Consider the following 20,023-nt stretch of genomic DNA (forward strand, 5'->3'; position numbering starts at 1 on the left):
TAGGTATCGAATCCTTCATAAGTGATTGTCGACAGCTACTCCGCTGTCGATGTCTCAGAAGTGACACTTCTCTCGTCCGCCTAAATAACGAGAGACCCATCCCGAGTTTTAGAAATCCCTGGGTGAACATGTAGACAGCTAAGGAATATTCAAAAACAAAGATGTATTATCAATGGTTTTTACATGAGTTTATGATCATGATTTTATATTAATGCCTATTTTAACTTAGATATCAGGAATCCAGAAAATAATGCTGGAGTATGGTGTTTTCTCGAAATTCCGAAGCTACTTTATCGATATCGAGCCAAATACTAACCTATACTCCGCATGCATCCTTGTGCCGTTCATCTCAGTCATATCGATTCTGAGTTTGTATTCGCCAGTTTTGGTCAGCTGGTGAATTGCTTCCAACCCTGCATACCATGTATTTTGGCGTTATCATTCGTAGTCAAAAGTAAGACTAGGATACAACTTAGCATTACGTGTATGCTTCTTTCAAACTAATACAATAGCTGTAGTAAAACGACACGCAAAAATAAAAGCTTGCGTGTGTGACGCAGCAGACTATAATGTGAAATGCGTCATTATCTGTTCTTGTTTTGCTTTTACCAATATTATTAATTATAATTATAACTTATTGTCTACTAGTAAATAGGTCCGAGTATATTTATTCATATTTATACACCGACCGAATTCGACTCAAAAATTGCTAGCTAAGTGTTGGAGGTTTATCTAGGCTCCTCCACGCCATCTCCTCCGTGTAAGCTGGGTCTTATAAAAGCTTATTAGTGGACCATGCTAAAAGTCGGTAGCTACGGAATATAAATGCAGAAAACTGGCCTGAGGTAAATGACCATAGTAGTCGACAAACACCATTAATACCACAAACAACAACAATAATTATAGATGGTGATCCACCGATCTCGATATTGATATTATTATTAAATGACTGCATTTTAAACAATTTATTAAATAATTCATCATTAACCACTATCTCTCAGTCAATGCTAGTCACAAACTAACAAACCAAACAAGTGAATTCGGTTAGACCCCAAAGACTCACTCCCAGAGGTTCGAAAACGTATTGGCCAAATGTTGTTTAAGGTCATGGAGCATATGCTACCTTGAACTGTTGAACATCATACTCTGGGCAGGGTTGTAATGACTCGAGTCATGACTCGACTCGAGTCAGACTCGAGTCACGATTTTTTTATGACTCGACTTGACTCGAGTCATTTTCTTGAAATGGGAAAATGACTCGACTCGACTCGAGTCAATATTTGGATTGACTCGACTTGTACTCGAGTCATTACGCATGACTCGACCCAAGTCATTGACTCGGCTTATTTTATATGACTTGAAGATGAAGAAATTTGCGAATCATAATGGCTAGATCAACGCATCCGACGAATTCTGCCGACATCGCTATTTGTCACCACTGCTTTCGCTGCACTTGTCTGATATCAGATATGCCGCCGTAAAAACAACAGAAAATGATACATAGTTGCAATGTATTGTACAAAATCGTCCAGTGATGAAGAGGTAATAGATCCTCCGCAATTAAAGTACTCAAGACTTTTCAATTATACAAGCAAACAATTGGATCAAAGTTCAATTAGAGCCAATGAAATGACTCAGATGGTGAAGAGAGACTGATAAGCTCATGTGTAGATTTGAAGGCGATGATTCTTTGCATTTTTGGGCGACTATAGAAAGAATGAGTATTAAATGCTCTTCAGTGTGGTTCAAAAATGCTTGTCAATTCCTGCATCGAGTGCACTAGTGGAGCGTGTATTCAGTAGATGTGGATTCATTCTACGGCCATGCCGCTTTAACATATTTGAGGATCTCCATTCCACATTAGTATTTTTGAGGTGTAACTCATTGATTTGATCTGCTGTCTGTGAAAACACACAATGCCCCTCGTCCATTTGACGTTTTGTTAGGTATGTGCATTGTGCACGTCAGTAATAATGAATGGCTAATGTTGTGTGATGTTTGTACAATATGGCTGTTCTAAAATAACTTCTTTTTTATTTTACTGGGTGGTTACTTGATAAAATTGTTATGTTGCATAAAAGGAACACTGAATCTGGCTTAATTTGAAAAAAGTGGAATCAATGATGTGAGAGGAGAATATTTTGGAATTGAAAATAAATGGAGTATTTTAGTGAGAAATTCTTTCATATAATATAAATACATAGTAGTAAGCCGACTATTTTTTCATATCCAAAACATTCTATTCTAATAACTTCACTTTTTCTAGTTGGAATTGAGTCAAATTTGCTATGAATCATATTTTTACACAATGTAACAATATCATGAGATAGCCGGTAAAATTCGAAAATCTCTATTTGTAATTAGTCTAACATTTTCTTTCATAGCATTGCTTTCTACTGGTTGGAATTGAGCCAAATTTGATTTTTTAGGCAATCTAGCAATTTTAAGAAGTAGCCGGAAAATTTGAAAAAATGTTTTTGAACAGCCCCATTGTACAATTATTTCTCCAATGCTGTAACTGCGATGTAGTCTGTAATGCAATTGGGAAAACCTTTAGTATAATCAAAGGGTATCTGTTCTGTTGTCACTGCACAATGCACATAGTTGCATGCACGCTTTTACAGCATGCTGGCCTGTTGTAAATACCTCTACATAAACATGCATCGATTGATTCTCTATCAACTAGTATCTTGACGTGAATTTGTTGGTTCTCTATCAGCTATTCGTGAACTATCGTCGACGTGTTCATAATAAAAACTGAATGCTTGTATTGGTGATGTATCAGACTGACAAGAGAGATATTCGATTTTAAGTTCTAAGATTAGTAAAGTTATCTTTAGCATCGGTAAATGAGGCCAGGACCTGTCCGTTATCTGCCTAAATAAACACGTGCCAAGACTCTGATAGGGACAAAATGAGCATGTTTCGCAAACAAGGAATTCGATATTACCCAAGCAGGATTGAAAACATGAGTTGAACATGACTTCAATACTGTGACTTGGACTCGACTCGAGTCATAACACCATGACTCGGACTTGACCCTTTAAACGGTGACTTGGACTCGGACTCGAGTCTGTGATGAATTGAAAATGACTCGACTCGACTCGAGTCAAAACCACAAAAGTATGATTGACTCGTGACTCGGAACCATGTGACTTGGTTACAACCCTGACTCTGGGATCTTTGTAGCGACCTGCTTGGAAGCCAGTATGTGTTTATGCCCTCCGAAAGTTATGATAGCAGACATCCCTATTCTCTCACCAAGCCAAAATTCTCCATCGGCATTACCAAACCCCACGGCATATTCATTCCAGTCGCGAAAGAAATCAACGCTCCCATCTTGCCTTCTTTGGAAGACCTAGATGAGAAAGGGTACCAAAAAGCTGTATACACGTGGCGGATACCTGAGTTACGTCAGATTTTGTTTATCATATGTTCACGTCGTCACGAACGATATATAATAATATTTCTGGGAACACTGGTTTGGCCCGGAATATGTGTGAATTTGAAATCAATATATAATATTCATGCCATGATCAAAGAAGCTATTAATGATGGTCCCCGTTTAAATATCAATAGAATAGGCGATTTCAAGCTATAATATAGTATAGGTTTCAATGAGAAGGGTACGGAAATGTCGTTGCGGTGCCTTTATGTTCATGTATTCGGATTCTCATGCTAAATTCGAACAAAATGTCTCGATAAATTAATTCTTCGTATCGAAAACAACAGAATAGTTACCTATTCAATGTCCGTTCTAACCGAATTCAGACGATATGCCTCAGAGAAATGTAGGTGACGAGTATAGGTGCTGGTAATGAGATATTGCAGAATATGGGGGCAGAATGTGTCTTAAATTAGGGACTTATGAAATGTATTTCCAGTCCGACCAACGATGCAAATAAATGACAAAGCCAACTCACAGTCCAAATCTCATCTTCGGTACGTTGACAAAATGCATCTGCGCCTTTATCAACCGATGGGAATATCCTGACTACGACTTCAGACTCGTCATGAAATGCAAATTCATCACAGCTTCTCGGGAACCTTTTTGAAAATTCTGCAAACGCTCATAACATTTTAATATATGCCTTCATGATACAGACCTCGGTATTTACCGGCTAAGAATTGCTCCTTCATGATTTCTTTGAGTGCGGTTAGATTAACGCTTCCGGCCGGTCCAATAGGGCCGATGTCGCCTTTGGGTCCAGGCAATCCTGGGTTACCAGTCTCTCCCTTGTGGCCAGCAGACCCGCGATCCCCAGGAGGGCCAACAGGTCCGGCCTTTCCTACTCTTGTGGTCGTTGCGGTATCTAGTTGTCCATTCGTCATCGAGTGACAATGTTGACACACCAAATCCTGGAATGTACCCGCTTCCTTGTGTGCATGAGCAAATAAAACAGCCAGTAAGAACAGTACAATATCGTTCAACATTCTGCAAGCAATGGTGTAGAGTAGATATTAAATTTATTATGACAGTCTTGCATTGTTCCATGAATATTAGGCAGGATCTTGATAACTATAAAGCAAAGAATAAGCTCCTGGAATGCGATCACGGAAAGCTATAGGAACACTGTTTAACATATTTTCGAACTTACAAGTATCCTACACATTCGTCAGCATTTTGATGGGAATACAAATTGTCACTATCACACCTGAATCTACCAGTGTTGGGATCAAGTCACTACCTTCGAGTCACGAGTCATTTCGAGTCATTGCACATTTTGACTCGAGTCAAGTCAAGTCAATCGATTTTCAAAGGTGACTCGAGTCAAGTCAAGTCACTCGATTTTTGGAGCATACCCACTGTAATGTGTGATGCGTCAGTGAGGCGGGGTCAGGGGAGGCAAGTGAGGCAGTGCCTCTCCTGTCTACTAGATTTTGAACATTTTTACCACCAAAATCACGCAAATTTCTTATTTATTGCTCGAAAATAAATCATGAAGGAGAAGTAAGGCATAGGAGAGGCACGGCCGGGCGATGCCATACCCGTGATAGCGCAATTGATTGTAAATATCAAAGAATTTATAGTAACTGATATCAACCTAATGTAATTGTGGCACTGATTCCGATTCGACCTCTCAATTCCCAAGGTATTCGGCGGTTACAAAACGTTGCGCCACGCACCCACATTTTAACAGCGACTACAAAGCTACGTTATCAATCAAGAACGTAGATAGCTGTGGCGTTGTTTGTGTTTTGAATTTGTGATTGTGAATGTCACTTCCACGGCAGTTCATTTCTCGCCGTAGATCAGGAAGACAATGTGTATTTTGAAATTGCATTGTGATACAGGGGCCCCATGTCTGCTATTCTCTTTGATCAATCAACGTATCGTGCAATCCAAGATTTCGTTGCGGGTACGTCGAATTTGGGAGTGATATTGGTCGCCGGCGCGACAGCAACTTAAATTTGAGGATTTTGAAAAGGGCGCCCGAACCCCTAACCCTGAATACGCCACTATATTAACCTCTCAAAGACACTTCATACTGCCACGAGAATAATTATACTGGTTCTGCTGAAGATTTAATGACAATTAGTTGCTGCAATATTGATAAATTATGCACAAAAATAAAAATCTCGCAAAGAGCCATATCTCATGCCCAAAAGAGCCATATATGGCTCGCGAGCCATAGGTTCCCTGTACTATGGTATGACGTTGAGAAATCAAGATAAACGCCGGGTACCGCAAACGGTCCGCCAGTATTAGGCTGAAACTTCGCGCTTGTGGACTCAAGGTAAAGTCTAAATCAGAGGTCTCGAACACACGGCCCGCGTCGGCATTTGGGATTTTGAAGTATTCGACAGTATTTAACTGCCATATATCTTCTCATATATTATTTATATTTTAATATTTGAGAACTTAAAATGCGCTCTAAAACTACTCAAAAATCCTGAAACTATTGATCAAACTTCACCAGCTCATCACATTCAAAAGTTACCACGCGATGGAAGATCAGCCTACGTCACATTATCTGTTTATGATTGTAAAACATGACCGGTTGATGATTCGTAGATGAAAATTGTGATTTGGACTTGGGCGCGACCATTTATAGAATTACTCGAAGTCGGATTGAATGGGTAATAAAATATAAATTACTCGAGTAAAGTCGGGTCAGACGTTACAATCTGAAAAGGACTTGTGATTCGGAACGCCGTGACTTGGTACAAACACGGACGCAACAAATTATTATCAAACTGTAATGGGAAAGAGTAATATTACAAAAAGGTCGTAGCTTGCTTTGCGTAGCGTATTTAGCTATCAAAGCAGGTCGGTAATGCAACCATTGGCATTATGTTGCACCCTTGATGTATAGTTAGTTATATCCTGCGTCATGTTGGGACTTAAATCTAATGCTGATTTAATTTGACTTTAGTAATGACATGATCAATAGCCTATTTACCAGGATAATGTCCGAAACCAGGATTCGGCTATACTGCTTCATGACTCTGATATCATATCAATCTTTGTTAAATTCTAAAATATTCTACCTATGTGGCACATCAAATGTCCGCTAACTGCAAAATTATAACGTGACAGCTTTTACGATGTCATGATGCATTTGTACTCGAGCATGGTGTCTATATAATTCTATGCCAAGTACGACAACAATTTTATTCAAATATTTGAAACTGCGACTTTTTCGTGCCAGGCGTGTATTCACAATAGTAAAGATCATTTTCACTATGTGCGTGGAATGTCAGTCTGCGAGGTTCCATCTAATAAGGCCTACTTTGAAATACACTGAATTGAATACCCCTATGGTGTTGGGGCTGCGGCCCGCGGCGCCATCAAAAACTAGGAATTTCGCCCGCGAGCACATTTGAGTTTGAGACCTCTGGTCTAAATGATGCAATTTGTAATCGCTGTAGTTTTGTGCGAGCCAAAGAGCCACCATGGTGATTGATATTTTTACATGAATGGGATGTAAGCTTGGCACTTCCTCAACATTGACTCTGCTTTACAGCCAATCACCCACTGCCCTGAAATTCCAGTTGTAGCTTTACCTCCCTGCCAGATCTGAATTCGAATGATGCTACGATACAGGATGTAGTGGAAGATGTAGATGCCAATAGTATATGCTGTAGAAAATTCAATAACACTGAATCCTAAACATTATTACGAATACGGAGTAAAGCAGCGCCTTTAGCCGAGATCAGCTGAACAACGAATGTCTTGATTTGCGTTGAAACGACAGAAAAGAAACGATGGGGATAACGTGGATAATGAAAATTCACGAACGGTCTTCGATTAGGGATAAGCATGAGCATAAAAGTTCAGTATCATAGCTTCCCCAAAAACCCGGGAAATATGATTGAGGAACGAGGTGGGAGGTTGTTCCTATAAATCAAATAAATGGAAAAGACATATCAAGATAGTTGGGATGCTTACATTATGGCTGATTACTGCCAGCTGCCTATTTCGAATCTGTCCCCATCGAAATCGTACAAGAGGACTTTCCTGAAGATGACTTCAAGCTAATTTGAGCTAATAACATGAATTGCATCTAAGAACCTCAACTAATGCACATCCCGATATTGATTTATTTCTACGAGAAGAATTGAATACTCATTGGTAAACAAAAATATTGCTTGCTTGTTTATTTCGGCTGTGTTTACAAATTGTCGTCTTTTTGTAGGTTCGGGCATACTTGGTTTGTTATTACCAAGTTACTGCTATTTGCTCTTCACTTCAATCACATTGATCGGTATAGGAAGCTTATTGCCATAAATTACAATATATTAGGAGAATCCTATGAAAATACGAAAAAATGGGGTATTTTTGTTTTCGATATGTGGAAAAGAATGGATTTATGCAGCACAGTTTCGTTCCGCCGATCTAATTGTGTTTAACATTTCTCACATTCTCGTAGTTTCAGTACAGACGGACCTACTAAAACATTTAATATAGGCTGTTAGAATAAAATGTAACCTAGTTCAAATATAATGAATTTTTTTTAAAAAATGACCAAATTCGATGATATCCTAAAAAATAGAGCCAATCCGCAAAAACCAATGCCATTTTCGAGCTCGGCGCAACCGATTTACCCTAAAATCGTTCTCACCAACCATGATGAAATTATTTTTGTTGTTGTCTAGTGTTATGAAACAAGCGCATAAGCGTTGAATCAGAGATTATCTTAATAATGAAAGGGAGGCACAGTGCGCTAGTACTCGTATTTCTGTATCAGACATGACTCAACTGCATAGAAAGGTTGGGTGGACTGATACTCTACCAAATATCTTTTAGCGTAATACATTTCGTACCGGCAACTCCGAACAAAAAGTCATCACAGAGCTACCTTCACATCTGCATTGATAGCAGGAAGATGATCTGCCTGCTTATATATTCGCGTGCGCTTGTTACGGAAGTAGTCGAGACTTCTCACTTTTTTCTACGTTTACGGCTGTTGTCAAGTATATTCCGAGACGAAGTCGGTGTCATGACAAGATTACGTGATTAGAAAGCATTAACTCATCACGGAAATATTTACCGCTGATGTAACTGCTGCTATCGGCTGACCTAATCAGGCGACGTCATACTGAGGGAAAGTAACAGATTACGTTTATATGTTACATTTTCTCGTGATCCGGAAATCGAATGGATATCAATCATCAGATTACACAAATCAAGATTATCAGGATGATCAGGATGATACCTATGAATCGAATACGCAGCAGCTGCCAGTGCCAGGTGGGAACAGTCTACAAAGTCTCGATTGAAATTGATAGTGCTGTCAGGGCAGCGACGATCAAACAGTAATCATGTAAGAAGTTTGGAAAAGTCGATTTGATCGATGGATCGCAAACTTTTAGGGGTACATCGCAAACGGCAACTTTCGGAATGGTCGGGATCATCTTCGCGACTAACGCAAAATGACAAAGCACATTTCAAATAGATGCAGTTTTCGCGAATATATCCGGAACCGTGTTACGAGAGCTCTGTCGCCCTGTTTCCGCGACACTTTCGATCATATAGGTGATACAAGCTCGTCCCAAATCTACTACTTACTTTACTTCAGGTAGAATTAGAAGATAAAGATCTGGAAAGTTTTGAAGTAAGTAAGTAGTGCTGGTCGCATCTTCGCAAGTGACATAAAATCACCAACGACACTATACAAGTATATAGCGTCATTTTCGATTATATTTTAAATTACCGGGATACAAGGTAGAACCTACTTTTGTGTTCGGAAAAATGGCAGTACTTCCTTACAGGGCTGTGGAGTCGTAGTTTCGTTTAAGTTTGTCTTGTGGGAGTCGGAGTCACAGAACATTTGTATAGCACTCCTTGAAGTCGGAGTCAAAGTTGAGGAAGCACGCATACTGGCTGGAGTCGGGGTTGGATTTGATGAAAATATTATGACTCATACTCCAACTCCATGTACTTATAATTGAACCAAATGTTACTAAAAAGTACCGTTGCAGTTACAGAAGTTATCAGGCTATTACCTTTTCTAACAATCACAAACTTAATTTCTTTCTATAACTATAGTTTTCATAATTTCTGCGAACCAAATATGTTTAGAAAATGTAATAGATTTATACTGAAGTAGATTTACAGGAATGTCGGAGTTGGAGTCGGAATCGGAGCTCTGTGAAGAAAATAATAGGAGTCGGGCTGGATTTTGAATGCGCCTGTAGTCGGAGTCGGAGTTGGAGTCGGCGGTAAAAAAAACGACTCCACAGCTCTGGTTCGTTACTGAAAACATCTGGATATAGGACTAAGCCAGGACCGACAAATATGTTCGCACAGCGATCTCGAAATGTAGTAGTTCCTCCCATCTTCCTCGCTTCGAAAGTACTCAGGTGAGTAGTTTTGAAAAGTATATTTGGTCGAAGCGTCGCATCCTTTTAGAAGCCCATCGGAAGTGAGTAGCCTACATTCGAATTCAAAGATGAACCATCGCAATTAACGCACAATTACTGATGACAATACGAATAGGTACATTTTTCCGGAAGTATTCAGTTCTTATTATACAGGAGTTGTTTCGTTCGATTATAATGACAATTTCACTATTAATATTGATATAAGCTCATTATCTACTTTGCAAACTTCAAAGAGCACAAAGACGGTAGTTTTGCTTTAAAAACCGTTAGATTATAGATGTTGAAGAATCATAAAGCTTAAGCTTATCCACTTGAGGAAGCAGTGCAAGTAGCAATGCAATTCCATATGAATAGGCTACTCCACAAAAATAAAAGTCGTTTAACAGAACCGGGTTTCAATCGCATTCATAAAAGAAATTCACAATACTTTCCAAACATCTCAGTCAATTTAAAGTCTGATGTTTTATCTCTCTAAATAATGGACAAGCGCCCAGCTTCTTACATTTCGGAATTGAGATGTACAACTCTAATATAGTTCGCGGACCGGCAGAAAAATTGCCATGGACCGCCACCGATCCGCGAACCGATGTTCTATAGGGGTGCGTGAATTGGGGATTAACTTCAAATTGGTACGAATCAGAAGGAAGGTAAAGAACCACTGAGCTATATCAAACAGTCAGTAGGTTTATGGCGTTCGGAAACTAATCATAAACTGTGCTCTCGTTTCCCATCAAAGCGTGGGTCCTATCCGACAACAGCCGACAGGCGGCCCACAAATAGAATAAGACCGCTGCAGCTATTCCCTATTCTGACGCTGTGAAATTGAGAGTTGACAACGCTGTTTCGCAAGGCAAGCTTTATCGGCATACTGACACATAAACAACAACAAATGTCGTTGAAATACATGAAACATAGATGCGAATATAAACGTGATCCGTCTCATCCCATGGCAGATAACGAACGGTCGAGCATGGTATATCAACTCCGCTTTGCAATCTTCATCTCAGTGAAGCGCATATTCACCCACGTGGGTACGTCTCAGACGTACCAAGCCAATCCAACAGTCCCTCTTTGCCCATACCGCCCATTCAGATTGGACTTGTGGCACGCAGCATACCACCATCCACCGCGGTAATTTTGCGCGCAATTGGACGCATGGTCATCGTGATCCGCATCTTTTGTGCTGAATTGTTTTCCATCATGAACCCGCATAACTGTATCCACTACGTTCCCAGTAAATCCGCTTACGGACAGACGGTAATTATCGGATGCTGGCGCCACCGAAAACGCACTGGATATGGGATTGCAACATTTTAATGCATGAATTGAATTTATATCGTCAAATGGATAAAACGACAAAGCGCATTTCAAATTTATTTGCGCGAAGTGTAATTGAGAAATGAATAATTCCGAATGAAGTGTTGATTCTATAATTTCCTACTGCAGACAGATATTTCAACACCTGTTACTCGTCACCTCCATGACAGTGAAGTAATAGTGCATTAACCTAAAATAATATAGCAGTGAGCAATTGTAGGACATGAGAAGAAATAATAAACAGCACTCATATGGCAACATTTTAGTTAAAGCAATACATGGAATCGATAAACAGAGACGTAATATATCAATCATCAGGCACAGACTCTCAGCTCCTATTGTACTTTGAAAAACGGCAATCAGGTACTGGATTTTAAATTCATTCTGAGGCAGTTCTTTGGTATTATCAGGTGCACTATTTTAAATGTTTGGGCCCATATATTCATTGGATTGCTGGGTCAATGTAGAGTTCATGCGGTGATCATATATAGATGGCCAAGGAGATGAAGGAGATGGAATGTTGAAAATGAAATATCAATGGTTTTTACATGAGGTTGTAATCGTGATTTTACTTCAGAGTATATTTTAAATTGGATATAGCAGGCGTCCAGAAGACAATGCTACGACACTGTATATTTTCTCAAAATTCAGAGGTCACTTTGCGAATATCGACCCGAATACAAACCTATACTCCGCGAGCATCCTTGTGCCGTTCATCTCAATCATATCGATTCGAAGTTTGTATTCGCCAGTTTTCGTCAGTTGATGAATTGCTTCCAACCCTGCATACCAATTATTTTGGCTTTACCATTCGTATTTAGAAGTAAAACTACGGTAAAACTTGGCGCTACGTATAGGCCTAATTCTTTCAAACTATTACGATGGCTGTAATTACACGTAAAAATAGAAGCTTGTGCGGTTACTAAAGTATGTGACGCAAAAAAACTATAATTTGAAAAGCGTCATTATACATCTTATTTTGCTTTTACCAATATTAATAATTATAACAAACTTTTTGTTTACTTGTAAATTGGGCAGGGGCAAACTCGATTACCAGAGTAATTCGCTTCTGAACCGGGTATTACCCTTCGAGTCGTGGCGATTATAACTCATTATGACGTCGTAACAGGATGAGATATGTATGAAGTTCAAATATGTAGCCTACATTCTGTTCATATATGCATTGCTATCACAATAAATAATGTCAATTATCCATCACAATGAAGATAATGTGTTTTCATATGCCTATTTCTAGGGTTACATTGAAAACAAAAATCAATTTAAAACAAACATGTTTAAAACAAGACCCTCGTTGAAAACATGTTTTTAAGCCATGGCGTCACGAATATTCAATTGTGACGTCATAGTGGTTTGACATCAACAATTGAAAATCTAGGGTAAATATAGATCCTTTGACGAAATATCTGCTCCAACCAGTGATGAGCATCGGACGGACTCGGATAGCATTCGGACCGGATATTAGACAATTTTTTGGCAGTCGGATAGGATTCGGATATTATCGCAGACTTTTTTCCGGATATTGTCGGATAGCTGTTACTTTTGATACGGATATTTCCGGATAGTCATAACCAGATGTGAGATTTGATTACAGGCCCATAGAAAGAAGTCATCGATTCAATAGTTAACCAAATACAGACAGCTGACACCTTGCGATATGTCTGTCAAGAGTCCTAGAAAATACAAATAAACTATCGCCACTACCATTCAAGAGTAGACAATACTATAAGGTCAGCCACCTTATCACATTTATTTGCTAAAATACATGAAGTATACCGTACTTGCCAGTCTAACGATATATAATATGTGAACTGATAAAAGATGGTATGATTAGACATGAGCTCTCCTGACATAGTTATCATCAGTACAGTATTCTCGCAGAGCAGTTTCTGAAGTTCACAAAATTGAAGGTTTTGTTTCAACATCAGTCACAGAACTGCATTTGCTTTCCACCTTGACATGTAGTTTTTGAACCCATAGCTGACGAATGTCACAATAGGGCATACAATCTCCAGAATCCTCAAAGTAGTTGTTGTGGCAGTCTTCTGTATATAAATATAAGACAAATCCCTCTTTGCGTACTTTGTTGCATGACTGATTTTCATACTACCACACAGGGCTTTGGAGCCGGAGCCGGAGCCCGGAGCCGGAGCCGGAGCCCGGAGCCGGAGCCGTGCATTTTCACCGGAGCTGGAACCGGAGCCGGAGCTCTACATAAAATTCAGCCGGAGCCGGAGCCGGAGCTGGAGCTCGTTGTTTGAGGAGTAGCTCTGGCTCCGACCTATCATAAGATGCCAATATATATGCAACCACCACATCTGCTGATTTATCATAATTGAACAGCAGGCCTGAATTTTAATGCTGTGCACAGCAATGGCATATAGCAAAGTGCGTTCTACTGCAACTATGATGTTGTCGACAATTGACAAGTATTCAGTATGAAGTCACAAGCCGACACGGCGGCACCTATATGTCTTCGTTGCTACATCGGATGTTACTGACGGCTGAGAGACTCTAGATCAGTGCTCTTCAACCGGGGTTGTCCCACACCCTAGAGTGTACCGGAATTTGCAAAGGGTGTACCACTCGGATGGGGTGTACAGGGGTGTACAAGATCCGAATTACAATGAGCCGATGGCTAGCTATCACAAAGACAGGTTTATGGGTCAGTACAGGTTGACGCACAGGTTAATGAGCAATATGGTACGATGTTACCTCAAGTGTAATACTGTATACCGCTTGATTGTGATGTCATAAGCAAATATTTCTCCTATTCATTTAGCCGTCGGGAATAGACCAATGGTTCCGTTTGGTTTTGGAAAGTATGCAGTTAACAAACATGTGTTCAGCTAGTCTAGGGTTACCATATTTTTGTGACCCAAATTCCGGGCGCTCTTTAGCGCCCACTAGTGGATTATAAATGAGTTATGAGCACATTTCAGTCAATATGACGTCACACAAGCAACGCTTTGTGTATCGTCTAGAGGTGGTCACGATTCGGTTCAGAAGTATGTGTTGTAAGTTGTAACCACGGCATAAGCCACATTTTTTCGCCTCACTCCCGCACAAATAAACACTGATCGGCCCACCGTACGGTAATCGATGCAACTTCTGGGGGCTTTTTACTATATGCGTCTGGTCGTAAATGATTCGAATGAATTACAGAAGAGTCCTCTTCGACAACCGATAGGCAATATAGATAATGATAATAATTTATCGTTGGGATATTTTTTTATCTGAACACAAGACACACAAGGTAGCCTACAATGCGATAAGACACAAGATGCGTTGTAATGAACAGACAGGCCAAAAGTGCACGACGTCACAGTTCTTTTCGGCCCGGTTAGTGGGCCCTAATCGTCACCACTACGCTATCTCCCTCGCGTATTGTGGAATTATGTCAATAATATTGGTTCTAACATATAATATTATATAATTTTGATCCTCTCTCCGCCCAGATGATGAGTTAGCGGTCGAGCTGGTGGAGGATGATGACTTCGAAAATACAAGTAGCGCAATTGTATGTCATGATCATGTCACACCGATAAGATCATTTATCAGCCTGTACCACTGAGCTACATAAACACTGCACATCCGGTGGTTTCCAACCTTTTATGGTCGCGACTCCATTTCCAACTTGGCGTTGCCCAGCTGATTACAAATTAATGGTCGGCAAATTTGCCCAGATTATACTCACAGCCTATTTTGGAAGCTGATTACGTTCAACCTCTTCGTAAACCCCAGAATAAAGGCAAACTATCTTTGAATAAAGCATCCAAACGGCCTCAACCGACCCTATGAATATACCGTTACCTTGTAATTGCGATTACAATTAGACTTATTTCTGTAAATAATTGCTATTTTATATTTTTTATAGCAGTTTTTGAGAGGGTGATAATCCCGACATCCAAACGAAGACATGTGATACTAAATCGCGCGCAGCGCGAAGAAAAATTTCATAAATCGGCTCCCAAAAACAATCTTGTCTATGTTCATTTACGAAAAAATTATGAGCGTTTTTCAATCCGGACATTTGGGCATATTTTGGAAATTCCTCCCGGACGCAGTAAAAACAGTGAAATTCCGGACATGTCCGGGAAATTCCGGACGTATGGCAACCCGAAGCTAGTCATTTGTCTTTTAGTGATTTTCGAGGAAACCGCCGCGATAGCTCAGACTTTTTGAATCGGTACTTCCTACCCGACGTTAATAAATACCGCAATGCACATAAATGAAGTGACGTAGCCAGCCAGGATCGAAACAGCTTCCATGTTGAAATCGAAACCCTTTTGTTTTAAAATTTTATGTCCAATATTTTGCCATACATTTGCAATTTAGTATTTTGTTATTAGTGATGCAAATTAGCGACAATAGACTGTGTATAGCGGCATACGATCTGACGTTACTGACATCTCTTGCAGCCCATGTGCTACTATCGACTATGTGTGGTGTGGGGCAGGCCTGATACGCAGTAGGCTGGTGCGCGTGCTATCATCGCTGATCTGAATTACCACTTCTGCAGCAGTAGCTTCACCTATACTCTCTACCCAATACTGTTACATTTAGGTTGATTATCGTTCGTAATGTCATGCTGTTTTGGGGCTGACACGAAATAAATTCCAATTTGCGTGGCGGGCGGCCTAACTGGCTGCGAATAGACTCTGTGACCAAATACTATTATATTCAAATCCAAATTTTTTGACGGCAATAACTCCGCTTCTACTGGTTGGAATTGAACCAAATTTGAAGAACATCATTTTTATAGACAACCTAATACTTTCATGGGGTGAACGGAAAAATTTCACATTTTTCGTTATTCATTTTTATATTATAAATATAAACTTTCTTCTTCCGTAGCCATGCGGCTACTGGGTGGAATTGAACCAAATTTGGTGTGTAGGCTTAAGGTTGGTAACATAACAATTTTATCAAGTAGCCAGTACGATTTGAGGGAGAAAGTCATTTTTGAAGACCCCTAATGAACAGGGGTGTACGACTTTTGAGCAAACGTTAAAACGGTGTACCACGTCGAAAAAGGTTAAGAGCACTGCTCTAATTACTATAGATAACTAACCCATGGGTAGATTAGTAATCTATACAGACCAGGAGTGGCCAACCTCTTCGGCTAAAGGGGCACATGCAATTGACGACGGAGTACGCGGACAACTAGCCGCGCCAAGCGGGTAAGATTTTCTAAGTTTATATATAAGCTAGGTGAGTATTGCGGGTCTATTGTATACCACCCGCTAGGCTCAATTTGCAAGGACACGACTATTCGGCGTCTGGACACATCGATATCGAAGGTCTCCGATAATATGCGACAATCATTTTGTGCCTACATTTCACCGTCGACGATTTTTATGCGAGCGCAAACGCGAAAAGACTTTCTCCCGTAATTGCGAATACAGTTAGACTCAATCGGGTAAATTAGGCGTTTTTTTCATTTTCAGTAGGGGGTAGGCTACCAACCAAGAAATCGTATGACAATTAAACACGCGAAGCGTGAAGAAAAATTTCGCTACTATTTTAGTTCATTGTAATATACGACGATTTACTGAAAATGTGACTGGATCCTGGATCTGCCAATGTGTCGGAACTGATATTTTAGTCATCAACATCCCAAATATCGCAGCCAGAATTGTAATTTTTGGTTGGCATTGCAAGTTCACAATCTGAGCGATTCATTTTCGATAATATAATAGGAAATTACCTCGCGGGCCACGCAAAACCCTCTCGCGGGCCACATTTGGCCCGCGGGTTGGCCACTCCTGATATAGACAGGACCATTCGATAATTTCAGAGCCGGAGCCGGAGCTGGAGCCGGAGCAATGGTAATAATGCGGCTCCGGAGCTGGAGCCGGAGCTAATGTATGATAGAAGAGAGCTCCGGAGCCGGAGCTGGAGCAGTTTAAATTTACGGCTGCTCCAAAGCCCTGCTACCACAGTAGTTGTATGATACCCTTTCAATCAGCACTATACAGCGATGCTTGTGCTATGGCACAATCTTTAGCTACCATGAGTCTTCCGGCAGTTCATGATCATAACGGAATATATCCCGATGACGTTCAACAAGGTAATACCTCCATTTTGTGAGAAGGTATTCCCAATGCGGACTTGGACTTTGCGTCAGCTTGGCATGTCGAGTTAACAGCTACTGTACCCACACACTTATAGCCCGACCAATCAAATAAGATATGCATCCAAACATATACAAGTAGCTTTCTGCAGTCAGAAAAGTATATAGAAAGTTATATAAAAAGATATGTACACAGATAAAATGTATGATAATTATTATAACGATGCCTCGACTATACAGTAGCCTATCGTCCCCTTTGAAATCATTCAAGATACATGCATACCTTACTAAGGTAAACTAATAACATATAACAAGGCTATGAAATCCAGAATTCCTATATACAGGTACAACGAAACCCAAACCTATTCAACACCAGCTTACACTTCCCTTCCTTCAGCAGCTATATTTTCTCCAATTTGATTGACGGAATCAATCATCTAGAACCACTGAGCCATATAAACAAAAGCTGTTAGTTTTTTTCAACGAATGGTCTGTTCATGTAAATTTGATTTCAGTTTAGGAATTGTGAAAAAAATCTTTGGCGTTATTATGGTGCTTTCTATATGATTTAAACGAGAGACCATGTAAACAGTTTGAATGTCAACACCAATGAGTGGTGATCAGTGCGTTAGAGATGCGTCATTTCTCGTGAGCGGAGCTCGATCCAGAGATGCCACTCCTGGGGTTTTCCACCCAGATCTGGGTTTTTCGAGCATCACCTGGGTTTCTGGGTTTTTGTGCTTGAAATCTGGGTTTTTTTCAACATCAAGTTTGTCAGGTCAATTTTACGGCGCAAAATTGATTATTAGATTAGTAAGATCTTCTAATGTCGACGGATTCCACTGTGATTGAAACGGCAGAGTCCAAAGAGACCCATTTACTATTAAAATGAGAGGTCTTGGTGTGATGCGATAGAGCTTCATTGAATACTGACTACTAGGTCGCCGAAAGTCATGTTCACAGGGCAACTCTGATTTAGGACTTGAATGCTACCGGTCCGGTAGCGCTGCAACAAATTCGTTGTGTGTCAGTAAATAGTACCTCCAAGACAAAAGCTACGTCGAAGGGTACGTGTAATAGTTGTATAATTACAATTCTAAATGGTCCGGATAAGTCCTAAATTAATGATTGTGATTGGTGATTGATGATTGATTGCACTGTACCATAATTTCACACTACATGCGTTTTACAAGTCCTAAACTGTTATTTTCTCGTGCTCTGCCAAATATGTATGGGGGTATAAAGTCGAAGACAATCATAACATAATCATACGGTACGGTCTTGACATCTTGTCAAGGAGATTTACTACTAATACTACTAAATGAATACAGTCCATCCTCAAGATTACCGGACCACGACTGACCTATCGATCTCGCTTCCCATGACATGCCGCCCTATTTCTTGTCGCTTCCTTTTTCTATACTATCTTCTTTACTTTCATTCAGTGTGCATGCCTCCTCTTTACATCGCCTAGGCCAAGGTGGGTGTCTGATTCCATAGACAACTCCTAGTCGCTTCGACATCTTCCTTTCTTTTCATTGTATCGCATTTTTGTGGTGTATTGAACTGATAAAATTGCTAATAAACCAATGATGATGATTATTGTTAAATGAAATTGTACTCTTAATTTCATGATTTGGCAGTTTCTTTTTCGACTAAACAGCCCAGATAAAAGTGTTTGTCCCAGGTTTAATGAATCGAAAGCTATTTTCAATCTGTCTGGTCAGCTCGCAGTCACTAGAATACCTTACAATCATCCTCACAATAGATGGGGTTTAGCATTGTTACTAACATTACGAATATATAATACACTACTTATTGACCCCCCATACCGAATGCCTGGTAGCAATGTGTCGAGAGGAAAACATCATATTTCGATGGATTTGCCCATTTGACTGAGCAACGCATATTATAGTATAGAAATGAACCGTTGGGATTTCAATATCAAGGGATAAAACTTCTTCTATGTCCGTATAACTGTCATTGATGACTCTCAGTCACTGTTTTACAGCTATATCATAGAAATTTGAGTGAAATAGCGGATCTGGGTTTTTCTGGGTTTTTTTAACGTCCAAATCTGGGTTTTTCCAAAATATCTCAGTGGCATCTCTGGCTCCATCAACTGTTCGAAGTGCACTCCGTACCGTACAGTTTACTTTGCATTATTTGAAGACTTCGAATGTTGTCAAACTGCTCGTGCTGTCTGAGTTTCGTTATTCATAATAATGGATCAATGAGGAAAGTCGACGTCTTGAGAGACAGCACAGCAAGAGTGAAGTATGGAGACATTGCATCCTGATTTATGGGACACTGCCTCTATGCAATAATTGCGATGAAAGTGAAACACCACAACTTTTCAAGTGGCCCAATGCACCTTACAAATCATATCCGAAAGGCCAAGGATACAGCACAGTTGGAGATAAGTTTCTTCTCTTCCAATATACAAGTCGGCAAGACAACTACCGACCTACTATTAGTCACTGGAGAGGAAATTTGGACAGCTAAAGAGGGACATTCAGGATGGTGCTATTATTGACATTTTGTGTGACTCGACTATAAGCAGGCCGTGTTATTTTTGGCATATGCCAAAACTGCCAAAAATAACTTATTTTTGGCATTTTTCGATTTTTATTTTGGGCAGTTTTGGCATCGTCCTCTAAATAGATAGTTTCAGCCTCGAATTAGTCACAAAACCGCTTTATTTGGGCTAGTTTGTCAAAAGACACCACAAAATGTGCAGCATCCACGTATAATCAGTGCCAACAAACAATAAGAAGAAGAAAA

General features: G+C 40.0%; 2 protein-coding genes across 5 annotated transcripts in view; both read right to left on the reverse strand.

Moving 5' to 3' along the window:
• The window catches only part of LOC145434994 (microfibril-associated glycoprotein 4-like), a 61,441-nt gene extending 56,807 nt beyond the window's left edge, over positions 1-4,634 (reverse strand). The window contains exons 1-4 of one of the 4 annotated variants that reach the window (XM_080312238.1): positions 4,119-4,496; positions 3,924-4,069; positions 3,262-3,358; positions 317-413 (exon numbers count right to left, since the gene is read on the reverse strand). In XM_080312238.1, the coding sequence (XP_080168364.1) occupies positions 317-413; positions 3,262-3,358; positions 3,924-4,069; positions 4,119-4,434 (656 nt within the window). In that variant the 5' untranslated portion in view covers positions 4,435-4,496. Of the gene's footprint in view, positions 1-316; positions 414-3,261; positions 3,359-3,923; positions 4,070-4,118 lie in introns of all 4 variants that reach the window. The other 3 variants (XM_080312239.1, XM_080312242.1, XM_080312240.1) reach the window with 3 other exon arrangements.
• A 6,035-nt stretch (positions 4,635-10,669) lies between these two features.
• The window catches only part of LOC145434995 (microfibril-associated glycoprotein 4-like), a 180,765-nt gene continuing 171,411 nt past the window's right edge, over positions 10,670-20,023 (reverse strand). The window contains exons 4-5 of the mRNA XM_080312246.1: positions 11,831-11,927; positions 10,670-11,119 (exon numbers count right to left, since the gene is read on the reverse strand). Of these exons, the coding sequence (XP_080168372.1) occupies positions 10,867-11,119; positions 11,831-11,927 (350 nt within the window). The 3' untranslated portion in view covers positions 10,670-10,866. The remainder of the gene's footprint in view (positions 11,120-11,830; positions 11,928-20,023) is intronic.

This window comes from Botryllus schlosseri, chromosome 3 (genome assembly GCF_051294905.1).
Source record: "Botryllus schlosseri isolate E-star chromosome 3, Bs_hap1, whole genome shotgun sequence".
NCBI classification, from domain to species: Eukaryota; Metazoa; Chordata; class Ascidiacea; order Stolidobranchia; family Styelidae; genus Botryllus; species Botryllus schlosseri.